Here is a 27,717-nt window from a genome sequence, read left to right on the forward strand (position 1 = left end):
CTAGTTAGGGATCTAGTCAGGAGGCTAATGGAGAGGTTACTTAAGAGTACAATGAAGAGGCTAGTTAGGAAGCTAATTAGGAGGTTAACAAAGAGGCTAATTAGAAGGCTGGTTAGGAGCTTAATGGAAAGGCTAATTAGGAGGTGAAGGGAGAGGATATTTAGGAGGCTGAATAAGAGGTTAAAGAAGAGTTTAATGAGGAGGGTGGTTAGGAGGCCAGTGAAGAGGCTAGTTAGGGGGCCAATGGAGAGGCTAATTAGGAGCTTAATGGAGAGCCTAATAGACAGACCAGGTCGCAAGCCAATAGAGAAGCCAGCTCGGAGGCCAGCGGAGGTGGGAAGTCGTCTCACCACCTCCAGTTCTCCCCGTGGGGTCTTCTCCTACCCCAGCTCACCCCCGGCTTTAGCTGAGCGTGACCCCACCGCCAACGATCCCGGTGCAGGACACAGCCCAGACGAGACACATGTCCAGCCCGGAGCTCCTGACAGACACCGGGAGCCCCGCAGCCCCATGGAGCCGGCCCGGGAGACAGAACCCAGCGATGCTGCTCCTCCCGTTCCCATGGCGACCAGGCCCAGTGCCACGTTCCCGCTGCCCTGCTGGGGCCGCCGGAGCAGGACCGGCCGCTGCCCGCTCACAAGACCCATTCCACGCCGCCAGCCAGACCTAGAGCCACCCCCAGTCCTACCAGACCCATCCCGTCCCTCACCGTGCCCAGGAGCCGCGCCGCCGCCCGTTCTCCTCAAACCGCTCCGCCGACCGGAAGTAGGCGCCGCGCCACGCCGCACAGCCCCCCGCGCTCTTCCTCCTCCAGCCAATCACAGTAAAGCTCCGCCTCCCCCGCCGTGCCACTCTGCCCTTTAATTGGTCAATTCCACCGCCCGTCCGGGCTTCGGCCCGCCTCCGCCATGCCCTCCGCCCACATCCCCGCCCCTGAGGTCCCGCCCCCTCCTCGCGGCCAGGCCCCGCCCCCCAGCCCGCCGAGGGGCGGGATTGAGAACTCTGATTGGCTGGAAAGCGCCACGTCCTCAGGCGCGCGCCGGATGGCGGCCCCGCCCCCCCACGGCGGTCCTCGGGGGTGCCCCTGCACAGTGCACATGCGCTGTAGGAGCCGCTAAGGGGCTGGTCACGAGGGTGGCGGGAAAAGGGCGGGAAAAGGGCGGCGAGGGCGCAGGGGCGGGCGCCAGCTTGGGGGGGATTGAGGGTCTAGAGCAGGTCCAGGCAGGCAATGAAGTTAGTGAATAGTCTGCACATCTTCTGAGGAGCAACTAAAGATCCTGGGATTGTTGAGCCTGGAGAAAAGGAGGCTGAGGAGAGACCTGAGCCAGCGCGGGGGTGGTCTCTTCTCTAAAGGGACAAGCAATAGAACAAGAGGAAGTGGCCCCAAGTTGCTCCAGGGGAGGTATGGGTTGGACGTGAGGAACAACTTCTGCCCTGGGAGGGTTGTCCAGGCCTGGCACAGGCTGCGCAGGGCAGTGGTGGAGTCTCTGTTCCTGCAGAGCTGCAGTGCAGGAGGGACTTGGTTTGGTGGCTTCTCCCACCAAAACTGTTCAGTGATTCCAGAGCCCTCCCAGCAGCTGCAGCCAGGCTGGGGGGGGGCACTGTGGGGCAGGGTCTCACCACCCTCCATGTAAACATTTTCTTCCACCTAGACTCCCATTCTAGTTGCACACCATCACTCTTTGTCCTGTTACTGTAAGCCTGGCTCAGGAGCCTGTCCCCGTTCCTCTTGATATGTCCTGAACGGCCACCAGAAGGTCTTCCTGCAGCCGCCTCTTCTCCAGGCTAAACATCCCCAACAGCCCCAGCCTGGCCTCACAGCAGAGGGCTCTCTCCATCCCTCCCCCGGCATTCTGGTGACCCTTGGTGGCCATCCTGCCATTTCTGCCACAGCACCCGGAGGCTGCAGGGCGTCCCCTTCTGCAGAAGAAGGGTTGGACGCAGATCTCTCACGCCAAAGGGGCTTCTCCCCAGTACATGCACTGGAAACCCCAGCAGTAACTCCTTGCCAACTTGAGGTTGTTTCTTATCCCGTCCCTTGGGAGAAGACACCAACCCCTGCCTGGCTCCAGGCTCCTTCCGGGGAGTTGTAGAGATCCAGAAGGTCTCCCCTCAGCCTCCTTTTCTCCACGGCTCCCCATGTCCAACCTAACCCTCCCCTGGGGCAACTTGAGGCTATTTCCCTTTGTTCTATCACTAGGGAGAAGACTATGTCGCCCACCTGGCTCCAACCTCCTTTCAGGGCATTATAGAGAGCCAGAAGGTGTCCCCTCAGCCTCCTTTCCTCTAGCCTGATTCCCCCTTCAGATCCTTCAGCTGCTCCTCACAAGATCGCCAACCCTTCTGCCTTGTTCTCCAGGCCCTTCCCCAGCTCTGTTGCCCTTCTTTGGACCCACTCCAGCCCCTCGATGTCCTTCTTGTCGTGAGGGTCCCTGCTGTGCTGCCAGCCATGCCCCAGAGGAGCTCCTCATGACTGCATCCATCCCAAAATAACCATGAGCGGCGCAGGGCTCCGATGCCGGGCGGCTGACAGCCACTTGTATAAATACCTGGGGATTTGGGGGCTTTCAAAATACTGAGGGGGCATTTTCTCATCCCTTCCCGCTCCACCTTCCTGCTGCAGAAGGTGAGGTGATCCCATCAGGAGGGAATGTCTCCTGCCACCCTGTACTGGGAGCACCCCAGGAGCACCCTCAGGCTCCTATTTAATCTCCTCCTGCCTCAGCTGTGCGGTGACATCACAGATCTTCAAGAGGTTAGGAGCTGAGCTCAACCTTCAGCCCCCCCGTTGTGATTCACCATCCCCCCCCTCCACACACACACCCTGCTGAGACAACCTCTGGGGCTGTCTAGACTCACCCAGTAGAGTCACTGGAGAGCAACCAGCACTTCCAGGCTGTGATTCATCCCATCCTGAAGTCAATGTCTAAATTAGGGCCGAGGAACAGTGCCCTCCCAGCATGTTTCTCTCTGTAGGGAACTGGCAGATGCTCCCAGCAGATATTTACAGGGTGCTGAGATAATTCCCACCCTTCAACGGACTTCAAGAGCTGCTTTTGGCCCAGCTGACGGTGGAGGAGTTGGCCCCAGCTACTGAGTCATCAGCTGAAAAAGCTTCACCTGAAAGTTCCTTCAAAAAACTCAGCATTTCGTCTTGCTTCTCTGGAGCTCATCCAGTCCAAACCCCCTGCTCCAGCAGGGGCACCCACAGCAGCTTGCCCAGGATCACAATGGCCAGGTGGGGTTGGAAGCTCTCCAGAGAAGGAGACTCTACAACCTTTCTGCTCCATCGCCCTCAAAATCAAGAAGTTTCTCCTGATGGAATTTCTTGGGTTCCAGTTTGTGCCCCTTGTCCTGTTACTGGGCACCACTGGAAGGAGCCTGGAGATAGAGCAGCCTGAGAAGGGATCTTCTCAGGTAGTGGAAGGTGCCTGGGAAAAACCCTCTGCACCAGTACAGATGGGAGGTGATCTGCTGGAAAGCAGTTCCATGGAGAAGGACCTGGGAGTGCTGGTGGTCAGTGAGGTCACCATGAGCCAGCAATGTGGTCTCATGGCCAAGAAGGCCAAGGGTGTCCTTGGGGGCATGGAAAACAGTGTGGGCAGTGGGTCAGGGGAGGTTCTCCTCCCCCTCTACTCTGCCCTGGTGAGGCCACAGCTGGAGCCCTGGGTCCAGTTCCAGGCTCTCCAGTTCAAGAGAGACTGGGAGCTACTGGAGAGAGTCCAGTGGAGGCTGGGAAGCTGCTGGGGGGCCTGGAGCATCTCTGTGAGGAGGAAAGGCTGAGAGCCCTGGGACTGTTTAGCAAGAGCTAAAGGATCTGTGGGGGGCAAGAGGATGTGGCCAGACTCTTTCCAGGGACAGGTCAAGGAGCAATGGGCAGCAACTGGAACCTCATCTGAACATGAGGAGAAATTTCTTTACTGTGAGGGTGGTGGAGCCCTGGAGCAGGCTGCCCAGAGAGCTTGTGGACTCTCCTTGTCTGGAGAGCTTCCAACCCCACCTGGTCCTTGTGATGCTGGGCAAGCTGCTGTGGGTGCCCCTGCTTTATCAGGTGGGGTTGGACTGGATGCAAGGTATGACCAGGATGGAGCAGTGCATGCTTGGGATGGAGGGATGCATAGCCAGGATGTGATGTGCGGCCAAGACAAAGCGATGCATGGCCAGGATGGACTAACACATAGCCAGGAGCTTTAGCTCTTCTTTCCACCCAGGAGGACAGAAACTTTGAGCCTGTCTCAATCTACAACTCCAAGAATATCTCCAGCTGGGTGGGATCCACAAGATGCATAATGGTTTTGGTTGGAAGAGATGTTCAAGATCAAGTCCAACCATTAGCCCAACACTGCCAGGTCCATCTTCTTCCAAACCATGACTGAAGGACTCAAAGGGAAATTGGGAGCAGCTCAATTTTCCCACCCAGGCTTCCACCAAGTCCTCCCCTCAATGACCAGGCAGCTTCTTAGAGCAAAGATTGGAAGGGGTTACCCCTACCACCAGGACCTACCTCCCTTCCTGAGGTGAAGCTCACCCCTGGCATGGATGGATCTGGACATTGAGGGGTCTACAGGCCACAAGGGAAATGACAGAGTGAGGAGCTATCAATAGCCACCTCATGAAACCAGGGCTCCAGGAGTGGATGCTCTTGCTCAAGCCAAACAGAGTTAGGCTGGTGGCCATTTCAGCCTCTGGCCCCCATTTCAGATTCACAGGATGGGTTTGGGTGGAAAAGGACCTTTAAGATCATGGAGTCCCACCATTAAAATGTCTGGCTGCACTTAGAAGAACATCAGCCAACAATGACCACCATGAGGAGACCTCAGCAGATATTTAAGACTCTCCCTGAGATACCAGCAACTCCACAGGAGAAGGTTAATGGTATGTCCTTCACTTTCTGCCCAGGAAGTTCTCCTTGATGAAAGTATCTCCACACTTAGAGCCTCCTAAATCTAACCCAGAGCTCATTCCTGACCAAGATGATCAGGAGATGATCTCCGTGATACACAAGAGCAGAAGAGGACTTCTCAGTCTTGCTTCTACAGATTTATGGCCTCTTTTTGGATGAGCTGAAGAAACCCTGATCTCCAGGTACCTCATCAAAGCCCTTTCTCCATTTTCTCCAGGTCCAACCAAGTGTCTTGGCTTTTGGAAGTTCTCAACAGACCTCCACAGGCACAGAACGAGGAGGACACATCAGTCATTAACCAGCTTTGCAGCCATAGCTGTGTTTACCTCGTTGTCACATGGCTTGGCCCGTGAAGAAGTTCAGGAGAAGATGACCCTGGGATTTGGATGGGGAAGAGGGAATTTTATCAGCCCATTGGCCAATCGATTGTCCCACCCATGGCTGCAGCTCTGCCAGGTCACGGACGCTGGTGAGGTGTCCAACCTTTGTGAGTGAGCCCCTTGAGAAACAGCTCTGGAAGAAGAGCTGTGAGGGTCTGGAGGAGCACCAACACCAGGAAGGAGCTGGAGAGCAATTAATGTCATGAAAGAGCTGGAGAGCTACAAATGTGATGAAGGAGATGGAGAACAACTAAGACCATGAAGGAGCTGGAGAGCTGCAGAGGTGGTCCAGCATGCAGACCTACAGTGAGGTTATTGGGACAGGAGGGATGGAGAAGCAAGGATGGAGAAACAGGAATGGAGAACCAGGCCACACAAACCTCTCGCAGGAGCAGTGTTAGTGGTGTCTCTGCTCTGAGGGAGGACCATGATGAGATGGGTTGAGGTCTCTCATCCTCAAGGTGAACTATGGGAAGCTCTTTGAGGTGGGACTGCAGCCCTGGTGACATGGGATGGGTGCAGGACGTGGAGCTACATGCAGGAAGTTGAGGAAGCGGGAGTCAAGGCTGGACAAGCAGTGAGGGCACAACTCCAGGACAACCAACCAGGGCCATCAGAAGGATTCTCCGAAGGTCCAACACTGAGGTGGGACAGACCAACCCACACCCTGCCTCAGTTTCCCTCTGCCCACGGGAAGATGATGCCAGGAAGCCCACCATGGAGCCTTCCCAAACTCACTCCTGATTTACCTCAACACTTCCATGCCTGGTCCTGACTCCAGGAGGTGACCTTTTGGGACTCCAGATGAGGTCACAACCTGGTGGTGTCCCCATGGCTGAGCAGAGCCAGGCAATGGGATTGAGCCCTTCCCCTGACACTCGTCTGACAAAAGCTGGACCTGAAGCCAGGTTCTCAGCTCCTCCCGGGGAAACCACATGGATGCGACCAACCCCATCATCAGCATCAGGCTGGATGGAGCCACCAGGAATGGTTGGGCAGCGACTCATCACCTCCTCATGGAGCTAAAAATAGCCTGGAGCTCTGAGAGCACTGCCAGGAGACACAGAGAGGGACAAAATCCCAGAGGAACCAACCAGAACTGACTTGGCAAATCCCTGTGGAGAGAGACACCACCCAATGGAGAAGGACCTGGACAGGGTTGGTCAACAGCCAGCTGGAGAGGAGCCAGCATGTGGCCAAGAAGGCCACCAGCAGCCTGGCTTGCATCAGCAATGGTGTGGCCAGCATGAGCAGGGCAGGGATTGTCCCCCTGGACTGGGCACTGGTGAAGCCACACCTGAAATCCTGGGGTCAGTTTTGGGGCCCTCCAAGTAGGACATTGAGGGGCTGGAGCAGGTCAAGAGAAGGGCAAAGAAGCTGGTGGAGGGTCTGGAAGATAAGGAAGGTCTGGAAGATAAGGAAGGTCTGGAAGATAAGGAAGGTCTGGAAGACAAGGAGGATCTGGAGAATGAGAAGAAGGATTTGGAGAACTTGTGAGGAGCAGCTGAGGGTCCTGGGGGTGTTAAGCCTGGAGAAAAGGAGGCTGAGGGGAAACCTTCTGGCTCTCTACAGCTCGCTGAAAGGAGCTAGGAGCCTGGCAGGGGTTGGTCTCTTCTCCCACGGGATAGGGTAAGAAACCACCTCAAGTTGTCCCAGGGAAGGATTAGGTCGGACACGAGGAACAGTTTCTTCATGGAAAGGGTTGTCAAGCCTGGCCCGGGCTGCCCAGGGCAATGATGGAGTCCCCAACCCTGGAGGGCTTTCAAAGCCATGGAGATGTGGTGCTGAGGAACATGGTTTGGTGGTCACCTAGCTGTGCTGGGCTAAGGATTGGACTCCATGATCCTTAAGGTCTTTTCCAACCCAACCCATCCCATGATTCCAAACAGAAACTGAGACTGTAAGATGTGGAGAAGCAAACAATTCCTTGATTCTGGGAAGAGTGGGGCAGGACGAGGAGCAGAACTCCTGCAGCCGTCTCCTGGTGAATCCCATCCCCTGGTGAATCCCATCCCCTGGTGTCCAGGATTTACTTCGGGGCCGAGCAGCCGGGCTCAGGAGCGGGGGGCACAGGAATGCCCCCAGCTAATCCCCCCCCACCCCGCTCCCATCTATTTAGGGAAGCGCCGGAGCTTCAGGCGCCCCTGGCTGTGCTCAACCCCCTGGCATCTCTCCACGTCCCGACTGGCTCCTCTCCCGACCCTGCACCTACCAGAGCACAAACCCATCCCGGATCATGCCGGGAAGCACCGGGAAGATCCGTGCCCTGCACCCCACAGGCACGGTGCTGGCCTCGATCTCCGTCAGGGGGGGTTGACTACAAGCTTTTGGTGGGCAGCCAAGAGAAGGTTCTTGCCGGTTCTCCGCCCTCCCGTGCCGCGTGTTGATCCGTGACCGGAGCTGGGAGCGCTGGGATGAGCCGAAGGGAAGGAATCTGGTGAGCTAAGGGAGCAGCAATGCGAGGGAGCTGCCAGCCCCCGGGCTGCTGCTCAACGTTTTGTTGGGCTGAACCTTGTCACCATGTCCTTGTCCCTGCACGCCGCTTGGAACCCGGCACCCACAGCTTCTCTTCACCCTCCTCAGAGCCCCAAATCTGCCCCCCACCTCCCCCCCCCCCCCAAAAAAAAGGAAGGGGTTTCCACCCCCCGGAGACGCTGCTGCCAGGTCCTGCTGGCGTTTAGCTCAGCAGACAAACTCCGCCCACTGCTGCTGAAGCAGCTGCAGACCCCACAGCAGGGCAGGGGGCTGCAGAACGATGGTGGTGGCTCCTCAGTACCCAGCAGCCATCTCCAGGGGTGTTTGCTGGCCACCAGGGCTCCAGGAGGACATTGGACATCTCCTCTTCCATCCCTGCAGGAAAGTCTGTTATCAGGGAATGGTCACCAGGACATTCTGGTACCCCACCACAGGGACCTTCTGTAGGTGGAAGTACCCTGAGGACCACCCTGTGCCCCCATCAAGTGACCCCTGAGGGCTCTGTTGACCACATCGTGACCCTGGTGACCTCCTGGACCAAATCCAGGAGGCCAAGCCCTGCTGGTGGCTGCGTGTAGCTCTTCCACCCTCTGGCTGAGGAGTAAGGGCAGAGCTGCTCTGGTCTCCTTCTGGAAAACCTCATCTCTAGCCCTCAGTCACCCACTGCCTGTGGTCACCCAAGCCTGAACACCTCATCTTCTCCTTGGTGGCTTCCAGCTGGTCCTTTCTGCAGCACCAAAGAGGCTGAAGTCCAGGAGCTCAGCCGGCAAACGACTCAGCCCCTCCTGGTGATCCCAGAGGCTGCAAACAAACTGTTCCCTGCCCATAAAAAGCCAAGGGCTCGGGTCTGGAATCCTCCGGGAGCTGACAGCGCATGCAAGCGGTGGGAAGAGCTCGCAGGAGAAGATGACCTCCAAAATGGGGCTTGGACCCAGCCCTGATCCCATCAAAGGTCTTGGAAAACACCCTCAGAGCTTCACTGCCTGAAATTGGGCTCCTCTGGCCTCCTGATTCCTACGGGAATCACTTCAAAATCCCAGCATGCTGGGGTAGGAAGGGACCTCTGGACATCATCCAATCCAACCCCCCTGCTCCAGCAGGGGCACCCACAGCAGCTTGCCCAGGATCACAATGGCCAGGTGGGGTTGGAAGCTCTCCAGCCAAGGAAACTCCACAACTTCTCTGAGCAGCCTGCTCCAGGGCTCCACCACACTCACAGCCAACAAATTGCTCCTGATGGAACCTCCTGGGTTCCAGTTTGTGCCCACTGCCCCTTGTCCTGTTCCTGGGCACCACTGACAGGAGTCTGGCCACATCCTCTTGCTCCCCACAGCTCCTTTAGCTCTTGCTGAGCATTGCTCAGATCCCCTCTCAGGCTGCTCTTCTCCAGGCTCACTAGCCCCAGGGCTCTCAGCCTTTCCTCCTCACAGAGATGCTCCAGGCCCCTCAGCAGCTTCCCAGCCTCTCATGGACTCTCTCCAGTAGCTCCCAGTCTCTTTTGAACTGGGGAGCCCAGAACTGTGGACTCCAGCTGTGGCCTCACCAGAGCAGAGCAGAGAGGAAGAAGAACCTCCCTTGACCTGCTGCCCACACTGTTTTCCATGCCCCCAAGGACACCCTTGGCCTTAAGGCCACATTGCTGGCTCATGGTGACCTCATTGACCACCAGCACTCCCAGGTCCTTCACCATGGAGCTGCTTCTCAGCAGGTGTCCCCTCCCATCTGTACTGGTGCAGGGGGTTGTTCCCAGGCTCCATCTCACTACTTGAGATGGGTCCCAGGTTTCATTCTCAGGACCACACCAGTGGCGGCCTTCATTGATTTCTCAGACACTCCCCAAATCCCTGACACCCCACCCCATAAGCCTTGGAGAGCAGCTCCAGACAAAGCATAGAGACCACACCAAGTGTGCCCAGGAGCTGCTCAGCTCCTGCAGAGAAGCCACCACCTGCTGTCCTGGCCAGGTCACCTCCCAGCAGGGGCTGAGGAACTCCACCTCCCAACAGCAAGCCATCTCCAGAATTGACAGCAGATCCCACCAGAGTTGCTCAGCTGCCCCACTGCCCAAGGAGAAGTCCTTCCTGGTGGAAAGCCTTCCAGGCAGGAGGAGGATCACCACCTCGCTTGGAGACACCATCCATGGTAGAAGCCTTCCCTTTATTGGCTTGGCTTGAGGTTGGTGGTTACCAAAATCCCCCACCCAGACCCAGTCCCACCAGTGCCCACACAGAGAGGTGGCTCCACCTTTCTCCTCACCTTCTTGGTGCCTCCTGGTGCCTGGAGTCACTCAGCTCCTCCTCCATTCCCAGCACTCTCCTCCTCCTCTTCCTCCTTGGCCACCCAAGACCCATCCTCAGCTGCTGCCAAGGTCCCTGAGATCCCTCCTCCTGCCCAGCCCCAGGTTGACCTCCACCAGTCTGACTGCACTCAGCAGCACAGCCAGCTGGGAGCAGACCCCAGCCAGGACCTCGAGCAGAGGCTCCATCAGGTCCCGCAGGCCACACAGGACCTTCCTCAGGAAGAGCAGCAGAGGTTGCAGGAGGCTGTTGAAGGTCACCTGCAGGAGAGGCTTCCAGATGTGCTCACCGATGGCAGTCAGCAAACCAACCACCAGCACCTGGGGGAAGGGGAATTTGGGTCAAAACGTTTGGGTTTGGTCACCATTTGGCAGCAGGTTCCACGCCGAGGCGTGGTGGGACCCTGTGAAGAGCAAGTCACCCCCGAGTCACTCTTGGAGACACCAAAAAGGTGGCCAAGAAGCAAAGGTTTGCCTGTGGGAGGAGAAGTTGGAGGTGGTGGAGCCCAGGAAGATTCTCCTCCCAACACTGCAGTGGAAATAGAGGGGGAAAGGAGAGCAGAAGGCTCCTGCTCAGGGTTGTCACCACACCTCACCACCTCAGCTCTCCTTGTCCCCATCTGGTGACCTCAGGCTGGTGGCAGGAAGGTTCCTGGTGGAGACTTTGGGATGGACCCAGGGATTTTGGGGAGCAGAGCTCCTGGGTAGGGATCCAACCCCCACGTTTCTCCTGCCACCCAACCTCCACCACCCTGGGGCTTGCTTTGCTTTAGGAGAACAAACCCAACCTCCCCCCAAACACATCCACCACTGAGGTGGGCTGAGCTTCACCAAGCCAGAGCTCCTCAAAGCAACTGGAGATGGAAAAGAAGCCACCAGAGATACTCAGATGCTCCCTTAGGGGCTGGAGAACACCAATGGCTTGTGCCACCTCTCCTCTGGGGTGGGAGGGCAGTGAGGTGGCTCACCTGGACCACACTGTCACCCAGGAAGGCAACCAGCTCCACCAGAAAGGTACTGAGACTGTTGAGCAGGAGCTGTAGGGTGACCAAGGATCTTCTCAGCTTCCTCCTGGAGCTGCTGAGGAGAAAAGGAGAAGGTCAGAGACCCAGAGTACAAAGCCATGGAGCTCCTGGATGTCACCAGTGTTGGAGCATCTCCCATGCCAGCTGGGTGTCAGCTGGTCTGGAGCTGCCATGTGGAGGTGCTGCAGGACCTGGCTGATGGTAGGACATTGAGCCATGGAGGAGAACCTCTGGAAGTAGGGTGGCCTTGTGCCTATCAAGCCAGGTCCCACCGGGAGGAGGCCACCAAAGGAAGAGAAGGAGCTGGAGCTCCACCTGCATTACCCCAGGGGCTGTCTTGCACTCCCCAATTAACCAATGACAAATAAATGAGGGGTCTGAGGTGGAGACCTGGAGGTGGGACATGGGAGGTCCCCTCCCTACCACAGTTTTGGGCCAGCTCTGGCTCTACCTGCTCCAGAACCTGGCTGATGGAGCCCAAAACTACACCCATGGAGGTGTCCAGAGCTGGGTGGGAAGGGCAGGCTCTGAGATGGTGTCAGCAGAGCTCCAGGAGATCCAATCCGACCTCATCTCAGGGGCAGCTGCAGCAGAGGGCTCCCTCCAGTAATACTGCTGAGGCCACAGCTTGAGAACTGAGTTCAGTTTTGGGCTCCTCACTCCAAGGACATTGAGGCGCTGGAGCAGGTCCAGAGAAGGGCAACAAAGCTGGGGAAGGGTCTGGAAAACTTGTGAGGAGCAGCTGAGGGATGTGGGGGTGTTTAGCCTGGACAAAAGGAGGCTGAGGGGAGACCTTCTGGCTCTCTACCAACTCCCTAAAAGGAAGCTGGACCCAGGTAGGGGTTGGTCTACTTCTCCCACGAGATGGAAGAAATTGGCCTCAAATTGCTCCAGTGGAGGTTCAGGTTGGACATGAGGAACAATTTCTGTCCTATGAGGGTTGTCAAGGCCTGGTCCAGGCTGCCCAGGGCAGTGATGGAGTCCACATCCCTGGGAAGGGTTTCAAAGCCATGGAGATGTGTTGCTTAGGGCCACGGTTTGGTGGTGACCTAGCAGCGCTGGGCTGAAGGTTCACTGGATGAGCTCAGAGATCTTTTCCACCCCAAACAATTCCACGACTGCAACCAGAAACAGAGAAAATAAAGAGTTGAAGAAGATCTGGGAGGTGGAGATTAGAGGATGGAGCAGAGTCCCAGACAGAGAACCGAGTTTCACTTCCCACCAGAAGTGGCAGGTGGAAAGTCCCCTCCTCCATGACTTCACGCCTGATAACCCCCAAACCCTGATTTCCTTCCCCGTTTCGATCTCGTGATGCCAGGTGGCAGCGGGCAGAGTTGAGGAGGAGGACACTGGTGGTGAAGTCCCCCCATGAGAACAGGGCCTAGGGAATGTGAAGCATCTCCAAGTCGTTGACAGAATGTCTTTACCCTGGTCAGGTGGTCTGTAGCAGACCCCCACCAGCACATCAGCCTCACTGGCCTTCCCCTTTATCCTTATCCACAGACATTCCCCCTTGGTGTGTCTAACACTGAATTTGAGGCAGTCAGGGCACTCCTTAACACACAACACTCCCCCTCCACCTCTCTTTCCTTGCCCTTCCCTTCTAAAGAGCCTGCAGCTGTCCACTGCAGCCCTCCAGCCACACAGAGCCCTCCCAGCACCTTTCCATGACGGCAGTGATGTCATGGTTCCCCTGCTGTGTAAGAGTTTCTAATTCCTCCTGCTTATCCCCCACACTCCCTGCATCAGTACATGAGCGTTTCAGAGAGGGAGTTAAGCCATTAGTTTTCACTCTTGCTATCTGACCATTCCAGGCCACTTCTGTGGTGACCATCCTCTCACAGAATCCCAGAACATTACAGGTTGGAAGGGACCCCCCGAGATCGTCCAGTCCAACCCGCCTGCCAAAGCAGGATCACTTTTGCACAGGAATGCAGCCAGGTGGCTTTTGAAAGCCTCCAGAAAAGGAGACTCCACAACCACATCCTTGTCTCCATCTTCATTCCCCTCTACCTCCAGAGCCTCATACCTAGTCTGTAAACGTGTGTGGGAGGGGGTAGGAAGGGAAGGGGGATGCCTGCAACCCCGAGCAGGAACCCCCCCCATCTTCTTTTTTGCTTTTGCTAGCCTGATGGCAGGAGGGCAGAGGACTCTCTTTTTCTTCATGTGTCTCATGATGTACCTGCCTCAGGGATGATAGAGTACAACTCACAGAATCGCAGGAACAGTCAGGTTGGAAGAGACCCTCAGGATCACCAAGTCCAACTGAGAACCGTTACTCTACAAGGTTCACCCCTAAACCATATCCCCAAGCACCACATCCAAACCACCTTTAAACACATCCAGGCTTGGTGACTCAACCACCTCCCTGGGCAGCACATTCCAATCCCTGACCACTCTTGCTGTGAAAAACCTTTTCCTAATGTCCAGTCTAAACCTACCAGGGTGCAGCTTGAGGTCATTCCCTCTTGTTCTATCACTAATTACCTGTGAGAAGAGACCAGTGCCAGCCTCTCCACAACCTCCTTTCAGGTAGTTGTAGGCAGCAATGAGGTCTCCCTTCAGCCTCCTCTTTTTCACACTAACCATCCCTAGTTGCTCTTCATAAGATTTATTCTCCAGACCCTTCCCCAGCTTCCTTGCCCTCCTCTGCACTTCCTCCAGCACCTTCACATCTCTCTTGTATTGAGGTGCCCAAAGCTGAACACAATACTCGAGATGTGGCCTCACCAGAGCTGAGTACAAGGAGACAATCACCTCCCTACTCCTGCTGGACACAGCATTTCTAATACAAGCCAGGATGCCACTGGCTGTCTTGGCCACCTGGGCACACTGCTGGCTCATATTCAGCAGCTTGTCGGTTAGAACCTCCAGGTCCCTTCTTGCCAGACAGCTTTCCAGCCACGCTGCTCCAAGCTTCCGCCTATCTATCTCCTCCTCAGACTCTCTGATACTTCGTAACCTTTCAACGCCACTATGTAGCTTAGCCACGACGCAGAGGAGGTCATCTCCCTGCTCACAGCTTGCAACCTGTTGTTAATGCTATCACCCAGTGTTGCAGACAGGCTGCGGCATTCCCGGCAGCCAGAGACCCGGACAGCCGCCTGCCTTCTGTGGCAGCCTTGTCTGGGTTGCTGCGTCCCCTCGCCCGAGTGGATACCATCGCTCCCTGTTTGCCAAACAAGGGAAACCGAACAAACCCGAACCTGCCCGCACCGAGGGCCAGGCGCTGCCGGCTGCCTGGCCGCGCCTCTTCCCTCCCGCACCCCGCTCGCTGCGTTCCAACCAGCGGGAAAGTCCAGCTGCCATTTTCACCTTAAACCGCCATTTTGGGCTACCCTTCCGTGGACAGGAGGCGCAGGAAAATTCCGCCCCCCTCCCGGGAAGATCCAGAATTTGGGAATTCCCTTCGCTCAGCAGAAAGCAACCTCCAGGCTCAGCCTTTCCCCCTACGCCTCCCTTAACTAAAAACCACCCTAAAAACCTTTACGTTCCCAAATTCCAGCGATTCTGCCCCAAAGCCAGGCCCTACCCCGCCTCTTCTCCCCTCTCGCCCTCAGTGGGGAAGGGGTGCCGGGCCCGGTACCTCCTCCGCTTCCCGGTGTCCGGGAGCCCGTGGCGGTAACTCCGCATGCCTGGCCCCACCCCTTCGCCAATCGCGCAGCGCCGCTTGAGCCCTTCCCCTCGATCCTAGACCCGCCCCCAAGTTGCCAGGCAACGGCGCGGGGAAGGGCAGAGGGGGTCGCGGGCGTGGTTATTGTGGCGGTGGGCGTGGCTTGAGGGCACGAGGCTCCGCCCCGCGGAAGCGCTGGGTCCTGGCGCCGGGGCGCGGTGAGTGCCCCGGGTGGGCACGGGTGGGTGCGCAAGGGGTGGGTGTCCGTGGGATAAATCCCAGTGGGGTGGGTGCCCATGGGGTGGGTGCCTGTGGGATTAGTCCCAGTGGGGTGGGTGCCCATGGGGTGGGTGCCCGTGGGGAGGGTGCCCAGTGGATTAAGCGTGGCATGGGTGCTCAGTAGGTGTCCCTGAGGTGGGTGCCCAATGGGTTGCTGGGGGTGGCTGCCCATCGGAGTGGGTGCCCTTGAGGTGGGTGCCCCTGGATTAGTCCCCGTGGGGTGGGTGCCTGTTCGGTGGGTGCCTAGTCGGTTTCTGAGCGTGGGTGCCTGTGGGATTAGTCCCAAATGGGGTGGGTGCCCCTTAAGTGGGTGCCTGTGGGATTAGTCCCAGTGGGGTGGGTGCCCATTGGGTGAGCGCCTAGTGGGTTTCTGAGGGTGGGTGCCCGTGAGATTAGTCTCAAATGGGGTGGGTGCCCCTGAAGTGGGTGCCTGTGGGATTAGTCCCAGTGGAGTGGATGCCCGTGGGCTGAGTACCCAGTGGGTTTCTGAGGGTGGGTGACCACGGGATTAGTCCCCGTGGGGGTGGGTGCCCTCTGGGTTCCTGTTCAATTAGTTCCCGTGGGATTACTCTTCGTGGGGTGGGTGCCCGGTGGGTGGGTGCCGTGGGGTGGGAGTCCAGGAGGTGCTCATGGGATTAGTCCTCGTGGGTTGGGTGCTCGCGAAATGGGTGCCCTGTCACCCCCCACCGGGTGCCCCATGGCACCCCCCTCACCCCCGCCCCACTATCACGATCTGTGCCTGAGCCCGGCAGGAAGGGGGCCTCTGGGCGTGTCGCCCATACACGTGTCCGTGTGCCCCCCCCCGTGTCCCCGCCACCGCCACTTCTGCTTTCGGAGGGCGGATGGGGGTGGCCCCAGGGGACCCTGCTCCCTCCTGACGGGACAAGGGGAAGGGCACCCACGGGTGTCCGGGCACAGCTGCGAGCGCCGGGGAGACATGGCCCCTCACACATGTCATGATAGGCACAGTCCTCAGCCCCTCACACATGTCACGATAGGAGCAGTCCTCAGCCCTCTCACATGTGTCACGATAGGAGCAGTGCTCAGCCCTCTCACACGTGTCACGATAGGAGCAGTCCTCAGCCCTCTCACATGTGTCACGATAGGAGCAGTCCTCAGCCCTCTCACACGTGTCACGATAGGAGCAGTGCTCAGCCCCTCACATGTGTCACGATAGGAGCAGTGCTCAGCCCCTCACACATGTCACGATAGGAGCAGTCCTCAGCCCTCTCACATGTGTCACGATAGGAGCAGTGCTCAGCCCCTCACACATGTCACGATAGGAGCAGTCCTCAGCCCTCTCACATGTGTCACGATAGGAGCAGTGCTCAGCCCCTCACACATGTCACAATAGGAGCAGTGCTCAGCCCCTCACACATGTCACGATAGGAGCAGTCCTCAGCCCTCTCACACATGTCACGATAGGAGCAGTCCTCAGCCCTCTCACATGTGTCACGATAGGAGCAGTGCTCAGCCCCTCACACATGTCACGATAGGAGCAGTCCTCAGCCCTCTCACATGTGTCACGATAGGAGCAGTGCTCAGCCCCTCACACATGTCACAATAGGAGCAGTGCTCAGCCCCTCACACATGTCACGATAGGAGCAGTCCTCAGCCCTCTCACACATGTCATGATAGGCACAGTCCTCAGCCCCTCACACATGTCACGATAGGAGCAGTCCTCAGCCCTCTCACATGTGTCACGATACGAGCAGTGCTCAGCCCCTCACACATGTCACAATAGGAGCAGTGCTCAGCCCCTCACACATGTCACGATAGGAGCAGTGCTCAGCCCTCTCACACATGTCATGATAGGAGCAGTGCTCAGCCCCTCACACATGTCATGATAGGAGCAGTCCTCAGCCCCTCACACATGTCACGATAGGAGCAGTCCTCAGCCCTCTCACAGATGTCACGATAGGAGCAGTCCTCAGCCCTCTCACACGTGTCATGATAGGAGCAGTCCTCAGCCCTCTCACACATGTCACGATAGGAGCAGTCCTCAGCCCTCTCACACATGTCATGATAGGAGCAGTCCTCAGCCCTCTCACAGATGTCACGATAGGAGCAGTCCTCAGCCCTCTCACACATGTCACGATAGGAGCAGTGCTCAGCCCCTCACAGATGTCACGATAGGAGCAATCCTCAGCCCCCTCACACATCACGACAGCAGCAGTCCTTAGCCCCCTCACAGATGTCACGATGGGATCAGTCCTCAGCCCCCTCACACATGTCACGATAGGATCAGTCCTCAGCCCCCTCACACATGTCACGATAGGAGCAGTGCTCAGCCCCTCACAGATGTCACGATAGGAGCAGTCCTCAGCCCCCTCACACATCACGACAGCAGCAGTCCTTAGCCCCCTCACAGATGTCACGATGGGATCAGTCCTCAGCCCCCTCACACATGTCACGGTAGGATCAGTCCTCAGTCCCCTCACAGATGTCACGATAGGATCAGTCCTCAGTCCCTCACACACACATGTCACGATAGGATCAGTCCTCAGCCCCCTCACACATGCCACAATAGAAGCAGCGCTCAGCCCCTCACAGATGTCACGACATGCCCTGTCCTCAGCCCCTCACACACGTCACGACATGCCCTGTCCTCAGCCCTTCCCACACGTCACGACATGCCCTGTCCTCAGCCCTTCCCGCACATGTCACGACATGCCCTGTCCTCAGCTCTTCACACACATGTCACGACATGCCCTGTCCTCAGCCCTTCCCGCACATGTCACGACATGCCCTGTCCTCAGCTCTTCACACACGTCACGACATGCCCTGTCCTCAGCCCTTCCCACACATGTCACGACATGCCCTGTCCTCAGCCCCTTCACATGCCATGACATGACCTGTCACACGGCACGAGCCTCCTGTCCTCAGCCCCAACACCTGTCATCAGCTGGCCAGCTCCCACCCCCCGTCACGACATGCCCCTTCACTCATGTCACGATATCTCCAGTGCTCAGCCCCTCACATCTGTCACGACATGACCCATCCCCATCCCCTCACACACACCTCACAATGCCCTCCAGGCTTCAGCGGTTCAGCCATGTCACTACAGGGCCAGGTCTCATCCTCTGTCACGCATGCCTGTCGCGACAGGACCGGTCCTCCTTCCCTCACACATGTCACGATATCTCCAGTTCTCATCCCCTCGCGGACACACGTCCCGACCCGACCACCCCCGCTCCCGTCTCACCTGCTGTCCCCACCCCTATCGCCTCAGGCAGTCCCGCCTGTCGCGACATGTCGGCGCCGCGGCGGGCGCGGCTGAAGCCCTGGCTGGTGGCGCAGGTGAGCAGCGGCCTCTTCCCGGGGCTGCACTGGCTCGACCCCCAGCGTCGCCGCTTCGCCATCCCCTGGCGACATGCGACACGCCACCCGCACCCCGGCGACAGCGACCAGCACAGCATCTTCAGGGTGAGGCGGGATATCGCGACACGGGGACAGAGAGACAAGGAGAACGTGGGGTGGGGGAAAAAAGGAGACATGGGATGGGGACATGGGGTGACAAAAGGGACGGACAGGGGACAATGGGATGACAAAGCGACCATAGGGACGTGGGGTGATGGGGGGACAGAGTGACAATGGGGACATGGGATGAGGTGAGGGGGGGGCAGCAGGGATTCAGGATGGAGGTAGTGAGGGGACAGAGTGACAATAGGGAAGTGAGACAGGGGTGATGGGGTGACAGTGGGGACATGGACAAGGGGGTGATGATGGCGACATGGGAGATGGGCTGACAATGGGGACATGGACAGGGGGGTGATGGGGTGATGCTGGGGCCATGGGGGGACAATGGGGACAGGGGGATGAGCTGATGCTGGGGCCATGGGGTGACAGTGGGGACAGGGGGGATGAGCTGATGGGGTGATGCTGGGGCCATGGGGGGGGGACAATGGGGACATGGGGGATGTGGTGGTGGTGTGCTGGGGTGACAGCAGGTCAGGAGACGTGGCGGTGAGGTGACCAGGAAGAAGCTAGGACGTGGCAGTGGGGTGGAGATGATGGAGATGAGAGATGCCAGCAGTGGCGCTGGGTTGGTGACAGCAGGGGCCGGGACGTCCCAGGCCCGGGTGCTGACGACCCCTCCGTGTGCGCCCCCAGGCGTGGGCGCAGGAGACCGGCAAGTTTCGGGCAGGGGTGGACGAGCCGGACCCGGCCAAGTGGAAGGCCAACCTCCGGTGTGCCCTCAACAAGAGCCGCGAGTTCCGGCTGCTCTTCGACGGCACCAAGGCCACCCCGCTCCAGCCCTACAAGGTCTACGAGATCTGCGAGGGGCCGCCGGAAGGGGCAGGTACGGCCCAGCACCCGGGGCTGCCGCGGGGAGTCAGGGCTGGGGCAGGAGAAGAGGGTTTGGGGCGATGGCAGTTCCTCAGAACCCCTCAAAGATCCAGCACTCGATGGGCTTCTACCAGCCCACACGGTCCGAGCACCACTCAAAGCTCCAGCACCCCACAAGGACCCAGCACCCATGAGCACCCCCACTCCCCTGAGGTCCCAGCACCCCATGAAGAGCCAGCACCCCACAAAACCCCAGCACCCCACAGGGTTCCAGCATCCCACAAGGTTCCAGCACCCTACAAGGACCCAGCACCCATGAGCCCTCCACTCCCCTGAGGTCTCAGCACCCCGTGAAGAGCCAGCACCCCACAAAGTCCTGGCACCCCCATGATGTCCCACCAGCCCATGAGGTCCCAGCACCCCATGAAGCTCCAGCATCCCATGACATCCCAGCACTTCACAAGGTCCCAGCACCCTCCAAAGCTCCACCATCCCATGAGGCCTCAGAACCTCACGAGGGCCCAGCAGCACACAAAGCCCCAGCACTCCATGAGGTCCCAGCACCCCATGAGTCCCTCACACCCCATGAAGCCCAGTTCATGAAGAAGCAGCACCCTATGGAGCTCCAGCACCCCACAAAGCCTCAGCGCCCCGTGAGGTCCCAACACCCCACAAAGCCTCAGCACCCCATGGAGATCTAGCATCCCATGGAGATCCAGCACCCCACAAGGACCCAGCACCCCACGAGGTCCCCATCCCTTCCCTCTTTGCAGATGAGGTGGCTGATGATGACTATGACTGCGGTGAAGAGGAGGACATGAACCAGGTACCTGAGGAAGGGGATCAGGGTAGGAGGTTTTCCAAACTGGGGACACCTCCAGGGAGGTCCATACCCCCCAACCCCATAACCACCTTGTTCTCCTCACTGCAGCTCCAGAAGATGACATCTCTGAGCATCAATGGTGAGCAAGGGACATGGAGTGGGTGAGGGTGGTTAGATGGCATGAGAGGACACAGGGTGTGCCCACCTGATGGGTTTGGGTGGCCGCGGCCACCTTCTGACCTCACATTGTGTTGCAGACACCCATCCTGGGGCAGACCTGCTGCCACCCTACTCTTGGCCCAAGGAGGAGACCCACCTGGGCAGTGGTTGTCCCTTGGGACCCTTCATGCCACCACCCCCAGTGCTGGGGGGTACCCATGGGACCCCTGAGATGTCCTCAGCCACCCTCACTGAGGTGGGACCTCCTCTGGGCACCTTGGGACCACCAGCTGCTTGTCCCATGGCACCCATGGGGAACATCATCCCCAACCTGCTCATCAGCCCCCACATGCTGCCCTGTAAGGACCAGGCTGGGGTGGGGTGGTCATGGGGTGGCTGAACAGAGGTGGCCATGGGTGTTGGGTGGCCATTGGCTGGTTGGATGGTGGTGGCCATGGGTATGGGATGGCCATGGGTATAGGGTGACTGGCAGGAGTGGTCTTGGGTGTGGGGTGACCATGGGGTGGCTGGATCCTGGGTGTGGGATGGCTGGATGGTGGTGGCCATGGGATGGTTGGGTGGTGGTTACCATGGGTAGGAGGTAGCCATGGGGTGGCTGAATGGTGGTGGCCATGGGTAGGAGGTGGCTATGCGATAGCTGAATGGTGGTGGCTGTGGGTATGAGGTGGCCATGGGGTGGTTGGATGGTGGTGGCTGTGGGTATGAGGTGGCCATGGGGTGGTTGGATGGTGGTGACCATGGGTTTGGGTTAGCCGTGAATGGTTGGCTGGTGGTGGCCATGGCACAATCCCTTGATGGTCATCTCCCATCCACGCCCCTTTGGCAGTGACTGACCTGGAGCTGAAGTTCCAGTACCGTGGTCGCCAGGTCTCAGTCCTCACCATCAGCAACCCCCACGGCTGCCGCCTCTTCCACAGCAGCTTGGAGCCCACCCAAGAGCAGGTGGAGCTCTTTGGGCCACTGACCCTGGAGCAGGTCCACTTCCCTTCCACCGACACCATCCCCAACGAGAAGCAGCGTTTCTACACCCACCAGCTGCTGGACGTGCTGGACCGGGGCCTCATCCTGGAGCTCCAAGGTCAGGACATCTACGCCATCCGCCTCTGCCAGTGCAAGGTCTTCTGGACAGGACCTTGTGCCACCCAGGGTAATGGTCCCAACCCCATCGAGAGGGAGAAGAAGACCAAGCTCTTCAGCCTTGAGGGCTTCCTCAACGGTGAGAGGAGAAAGGAGAGGTTGTCCCACGTGTCTCTTGGGGGACACTGGATGGGGTGGAGGGGAAAGTTGGGATGGAGGAACACCAAGTGGCAATGGTATGGGGAAGACTGAGCTGGGATGAGATGTGGTGGCATGGGGGGGCACCACCCACCACTCGGGGACCAGCTGGCATGAGGAAACCAAGCTGGGATGGAGGAACAAGCTCCCATGGGAGGGACACCAGCTGCCATATGGGGACCCAAGGTGGGACAGGGGGACACCAGCACGCCAGGACCTGATGGCATGGGTGGGAACAAGCTGAGATGTGGTGACATGGAGGGACACCCCCAACATATGGGGACTACATGGTATGGAGGGACAAAGGGACCTGATGGCATGGAAGGACCCACAGCTGGGGTGACCTGTGGTGGCATGGGGGTGACACCACCCAGGATAAGCAGATCAACTAAGACAAGGTCCCATGGGAGGCCACAACCTGTTACATGCAGACATGATGGCATTGAGGGACCAAGCTTGGATGGGAGGGACACCAACTAGTAAATGGGGTCCAGTTAGCACTGGGGGGGACACCAGGTAGCCAGCCCATGGGGACCTGGTGGCATGAGGGAATCAAGCTGGGGTGGGGGACAACCAAGGTGGGATGGGGGTACACTAGCCTACCCATGGGGTACCATGGTAGGACCCATCTGGTATGGTGGTGGGATGAGCTCCAGGTCCCATCTTGCCCCTCACCATGGCACTGGGCTCTGCAGGCCTCATCCTCTTCCAGAAGGGCCAGACCACCACCCCACCACCCTTTGAGATCTTCTTCTGCTTTGGTGAGGAGTGGCCTGACCAGAAGCCCAAGGAGAAGAAGCTCATCACAGTGCAGGTGAGGGGACAGAGCCAGCCCAGAGGAGACACAGGTGGGTGTCCTCACCCTGACTGACGTGGTGGCACCTCTTGCAGGTGGTACCGGTGGTGGCACGGCTGCTCCTGGAGATGTTCTCGGGTGAGTTGTCCTGGTCTGCCGACAGCATCCCCCTCCAGATCTCCCACCCTGACCTCAAGGACAAGATGGTGGAACAATTCAAGGAGCTCCACCAGCTTTGGCAGAACCAGCAGCAACTCCCACCTGGGCAACCGGGACCTGGCCCCACCACCATGGGACACTGGGTGTTGCCCCAATGACCAGGAGACACCCAAGTGGAGGTCCACCACCAACCCTCCCATGATTTTTTTTTGGGGGTGGAAACAAGAAGAAAAGAAGGTCCCCAGTGGTGGTGGGGGTTGGTGGGATGGGTTAGGAAGCACCCAAGAAGAACCAAGCTGGGCCAGGAGATTTTTAACTTATTTTTGCAGTTTTTTAGTTGTTTTTATTGTTCTCGAGGTGGCTCCAACACACCCCAGGAGAGAACATCACCCATTCCAGCCCTGCCCCATGCCCAGTCCTGTCTTCTCCTCCTCTTCTTCTTCTCCTCCTCTTCCTCCTCCTCCTCCCCCTTCAAGAAACAAATTAAAACCCAAAATAAAAACTTCCAAAAACCCAAAAAAGGCAAAAAAACCCCAAACCAAACCAAACCAAAAAAAGAACAAAAATTAAAATAGATCTATTTCAACTGTCTGTGTCTTCTCCAAGCTGGTGGCCATCAGGTAGGACATGGAGGGGAGGGTAGAAGCTCAGCCTCTGACTACAGGGAGATGAAGACCTCAAATTCTTTTCAGGGGGTTTGGTTTTTTTTTTTTTTTCCTTCTTTTGTTGCCTTTTTTGTTCTTTTTCCTCTTTTCATAGAAAAATTTCTGCTTCATGATCTGCTGCTGCTGCTGCGAGGACCTGGTTTGCTCCAGTGGTTGGTCTTCTGGTGGGATTTTGGAGGCGTTTGGATGGTTCTGATGGGTTTTGGTGATGGCTTTTGATGGGGTTTGTGATGGTTCTGTTGTTGGGTTTTGGTGGTGGTTTGTGGTGGTTCTGTTGGGTTTGGATTGTTCTGTTGGGATTTTGATGGTTCTGTTGGTGACTTCTGATGGTTCTGGGTTTTTTTTGATGGTTCTGTTAGTGACTGATGGTTCTGGGGGTTTTTTTGGATGATTTTGTCAGTGGCCTTTGAAGGTTCTGTTGGGTTTTGGATGGTTTTGATGGAGTTTTAATGGTTCTGTTGGTGTTTTTTTGATGGTTCTGTTGGGTTTTGGAGAGGTTTTGATAATTCTGTTGGGTTGATGTCTCTGTTGGGTCTCTGATGGTTTTGTTGGTGGCTTTTGATGGTGGTTCTGTTGGGGTTTTGATGTTTTTTGATGGTTCTGTTGGGGTTTTGGATGGTTTTGTTGGTGGTTTTCGATGGTTCCATTGGTGACCTTTGATGGTTGTTGGGTTTTGGATGGTCCTGTTGATGATTTTCGATGGTTCTGTTGGGGGTTTGGATGGTTCTGTTGATGATTTTCGATGGTTCTGTTGGGTTTTTGATGGTTCTGTTGGGGTTTTGATGGTTCTTTTGGGGTTTTGATGGTTCTTTTGGGGTTTTGATGGTTCTTTTGGGGTTTTGGATGGTTTTGTTGGTGGTTTTCGATGGTTCTGCTGAAGACTTTTGATGATTCTTGGGTTTTTAGATGGTTCTGTTGGAGTTTTGGATGGTTCTGTTGGGTTTCGGATGGTTCTGTTGGGTTTCGGATGGTTCTGTTGGGGCTTTTGACAATTCTTTTGGGTTTTGGATGGTTCTGTTGGGCTTTCCCCTCCTCGTTTGTTGACTGGGAAGCAAATCCAGCGGGAATCCTCGCGCAGGCGGCGCCAGCTCTCCGGGCTGGAGCGAGTGAGAGCCCCCTTGGCCGGGAGGAGCCTTGCTGATTGTGGGACACATTCTTGGTTTTGCTTTGTTTTCAGTCTTCTAACAAAAAGACATTCCTGGGAGGTGAGGTGTGGGGACACACAGAGGGGGGTCAGTCCTCTCTGCCACAGCCCCGTGGTCCCACCCATGGGGGAGGGTGATGGTGCCCATGGTGCCACCACTGACTCTTACCTGGGAGATGGGCACCGTGCCAGAGCAGGAGCTATCGGAACAAGCGGGTGAAGTCCCTCAGAGCCCAGCAGACTTGTTTACATTCTTCAGCACTGCAACAACAACAAAAGATGGAGGTGACAGCAGGGAAACATGAATGGTGTCACAGAGTCACAGGACATTAGAGGTTGGAAGGGACCTCCAAAGATCATCCAGTCCAACCCCCCCTGCCAGAGCAGGATCACCTACAGCAGGTCACACAGGAATGCGTCCAGCTGGGTTTTGAATGTCTCCAGAGGAGACTCCACAACCTCTCTGGGCAGCCTGCTCCAGTGTTTTGTCACCCTCACAGGATCACAGGACATGAAGGGTTGGAAGGGACCTCTGGAGATCGTGAAGTCCAACCCTCCTGCCAGAGCAGAACCATAGAATCTAGTGCAGGTCGCACAGGAACGCATCCAGATGGGTCTTGAAAGTCTCCAGAGAAGGAGGCTCCACAACCTCCCCTCTCTGGGGAGCCTGTTCCAGTGTTCTGTGACCCTCACAGTGAAGAAGTTCCTCCTCGTGTTGAGGTGGAACCTCCTGTGTATATCCATATTCATCCTCACAGTGATAGTTTTTCCTTATGTTCACATGGAACCTTCTAGCCAGTATGTGATGGTGAGTGGGGATCAGGAGCCAGGAGGTCGGTTGGGAGATGTTGGGGCAACCAGACAGGTTCAGAAGCCCATGGAGGAGACCCATGTGCCACTACTCCGGAGCTTGCCGGGCTGATCCCAGCCACAGAGGCAGGTCCAGGCAGGATCTGGTGACTCAGAGGAATGAGGAGATGGAGGATGGGTTGGGGGATGGCTTGGGAAAGCTCCACAGGGTTCAGGCAAGAGCAGAAAAACCAGTTCAGTGATAGAAAAGGCAATGTGTGGTCTCCAAAGCTCCACTTCCCACAGTTGTCTGGTGCTGGAAGCACCCCAGATGAGCCACCTGAGAGGATTCAGGGGTGACGTCCCACCAGCACACTTGGCTCTTGGAGAGACATGGACAACCCGTGGCAAGCAGTGGGTAGGACCAAACCTTGGAAGACACCACGGTGCCAATGGCCATGTTCTAGAGCCAGGTTCACCATCCTGGCTCCTGGCATTGTGTCATAGAAATATTAAGGTTGGAAAAGACTTCTAAGGCCATCAAGTCCAACCCTCTACCCATCCTCTCCATGTCCCAAAGTGCCACATCTACATGTTTTTTGAACACCTCCAGGGATGGTGACTCCACCGCCTCCCTGGGCAGCCTGTTCCAATGCTTCACAGCATCCTGGCCCAGCTCAGGGGGTCCAGCACCACTCACCCACCTTGTGACCTGCTTGTGGAAGTCGGTCAGTTGTTTGTGTGTGACTTGGATGGCTCCTCCCGTCGTTTCCTTTGGTAAACCCTTCAGAGAGTTCTCCAGCCAACGACAGAACGTCTGCAGAAGAAAGGAGAAGCTCAAGAGACGGAGCCAAACCCTCCTGACGCTGCCCAGGTTTGGGCTTTGGGATGAAGGTGCTGAGGTCCTCCTCGTCCCTCCTGCTCACCGGCCGGTCGATCTGCATGATCTCCCAGAGCACCTCGGCGACATCGGGCAGGGTGTAGGGCGGCAGGCAGAAGCAGCATGTGTGCAGGAGCTGGTTGACGAGCTGCTGGCCCAGCTGGTTCATCACCTGGCTGATCAGCTCCTTCCGCACCTCAAAGTCTTCTTCATGCTGCACGAGGAGGAAGAAGAATCACAGAATCATTCAGGTTGGAAGAGACCCTCAGGATCACCGAGTCCAACCAGAACCCTGCTCTGTAAGGTTCACCCTGAAACCATATCCCCAAGCACCACATCCAAACCACCTTTAAACACATCCAGGCTTGGTGACTCAACCACCTCCCTGGGCAGCCTGACCTACCCAGTTGTAGCTTGAGGCCATTCCCTCTTGTTCTATCACTAATGACCTGTGAGAAGAGACCAGCACCAGCCTCTCTACAACATCCTTTCAGGGTCTTGTAGAGAGCAATGAGGTCTCCCCTCAGACTCCTCTTTTCCAAACTAAACAGCCCCAGCTCCTTCAGTCACTCTTCAAAAGATTTATTCTCCAGAAGGGCAAAAGCTGAAGGGACAGGGACACATCGTTCTAGGAGGATGTCCCAGTTTTGAGCCAGGAGCTGCCTGGAGCAAAAGGATCGAAAAGACATTTCAGCCCTTCCCAAGGAGTCAAATAAAAATGTTCCATGCTGGATTGGAAGTTTAAAATGGGAATTCTATTTACAAATATATACAAAAGGTATCTCCAGGTAAAAGGAAGACATCCACAAATTAGGCTCAGTTCTTCACCTGGGACTACCAGGCCAAAACCTTCCAGAGCCTTCCAAAAACCTCTGACCCACTCAGCCTCAGCAGGCCCAAGATCAGCCAAGCTGCCCCCACACTTATACCCAGGGCTACTACAGGCTTCAACAGGCCCTGTGGTGCAGCTGGAAGTTTGCTGCCAGCCAGGGCCAGGAGAAAGCCTCTCCCCTGTGAACCATAAAAAGATAACAGCATCCTAAGCAGAGAGGAGAGAGAGCTTTGGCTGTACCCTCCCTGAAACAGAGAGATACAGGAAAATAGAACAGAATAACAGATTACAGTATCTGGAGAGAATCCAACAGGGAGCCACAAGGACGATTAGGGGACTTGAGCACCTCCCCTATGAAGAGAGACTGAGAGCCCTGGGGCTGTTTAGTCCTGAGAAGAGAAGACTGAGAGGGGATCTGATCAATGTCTATAAATATCTGAGGGGTGGGTGTCAAGGGGAGGGGGCCAGGCTCTTTTCAGTGGTGCACACTAATAAGACAAGAAAAAACAGGCACAAGCTTGAACATAGAAGGTTTCACCTCAACAGGAAGAGAAACTTCTTTACAGTGAGGGTGACAGAGCACTGGAACAGGCTCCCCAGGGGGGTTGTGGAGTCTCCTCCTCTGAAGGCTTTCAAAACCCACCTGGATGTATTCCTGTGTGATCCTGCTCTGGCAGGGGGGTTGGACTCAATGATCTCTGGAGGTCCCTTCCAACCTCTAATGTACTGTAATAGTGTAATATCCTGGGACAGGCTGCCCATCCCTCTGGGACTCTCTAGCCTCTGGAGGACTTTTCCTTGATGGTTATACCAATTATCTCTTGATTTCTCTTAACCTACAACAGAGGAGCTCAGAGGTGGAGCAACCTTGATTACAGCTATGGGACAACCTTGAGGTTGACCAATGCTGATG

The 27,717-nt window shown here is 56.9% G+C and overlaps 2 protein-coding genes across 2 annotated transcripts in view; one reads left to right on the forward strand and one right to left on the reverse strand.

Moving 5' to 3' along the window:
• The first annotated feature begins 18,223 nt into the window (after positions 1 to 18,223).
• IRF5 (interferon regulatory factor 5) lies at positions 18,224 to 22,652 on the forward strand. Its single transcript, XM_054399755.1, has 8 exons — positions 18,224 to 18,397; positions 19,085 to 19,274; positions 20,035 to 20,087; positions 20,193 to 20,223; positions 20,342 to 20,602; positions 21,091 to 21,480; positions 22,235 to 22,353; positions 22,431 to 22,652. Exons 1-8 carry the CDS (start codon positions 18,224 to 18,226, stop codon positions 22,650 to 22,652), a joined length of 1,440 nt encoding a protein of 479 aa, XP_054255730.1.
• A 1,309-nt stretch (positions 22,653 to 23,961) lies between these two features.
• TNPO3 (transportin 3) overlaps positions 23,962 to 27,717 on the reverse strand; it is a 35,358-nt gene continuing 31,602 nt past the window's right edge. Inside the window, exons 20-23 of the mRNA XM_054399756.1 lie at positions 26,019 to 26,186; positions 25,797 to 25,909; positions 24,473 to 24,564; positions 23,962 to 24,357 (exon numbers count right to left, since the gene is read on the reverse strand). Coding sequence (XP_054255731.1) covers positions 24,504 to 24,564; positions 25,797 to 25,909; positions 26,019 to 26,186 — 342 coding nt within the window. The 3' untranslated portion in view covers positions 23,962 to 24,357; positions 24,473 to 24,503. The remainder of the gene's footprint in view (positions 24,358 to 24,472; positions 24,565 to 25,796; positions 25,910 to 26,018; positions 26,187 to 27,717) is intronic.

This window comes from Indicator indicator, chromosome 3, assembly GCF_027791375.1.
Source record: "Indicator indicator isolate 239-I01 chromosome 3, UM_Iind_1.1, whole genome shotgun sequence".
Taxonomy (NCBI): Eukaryota; Metazoa; Chordata; class Aves; order Piciformes; family Indicatoridae; genus Indicator; species Indicator indicator.

Bases quoted from the DNA above. Each gene is read 5' to 3' on its own strand.
- IRF5 (XM_054399755.1), top strand. From the start codon at position 18,224: ATGTCGGCGCCGCGGCGGGCGCGGCTGAAGCCCTGGCTGGTGGCGCAG. The intron at 19,275-20,034 runs GTACGGCCCAGC...CCCTCTTTGCAG, and splicing joins GGGGCCGCCGGAAGGGGCAG to ATGAGGTGGCTGATGATGAC. The intron at 22,354-22,430 runs GTGAGGGGACAG...CACCTCTTGCAG, and splicing joins AGAAGCTCATCACAGTGCAG to GTGGTACCGGTGGTGGCACG.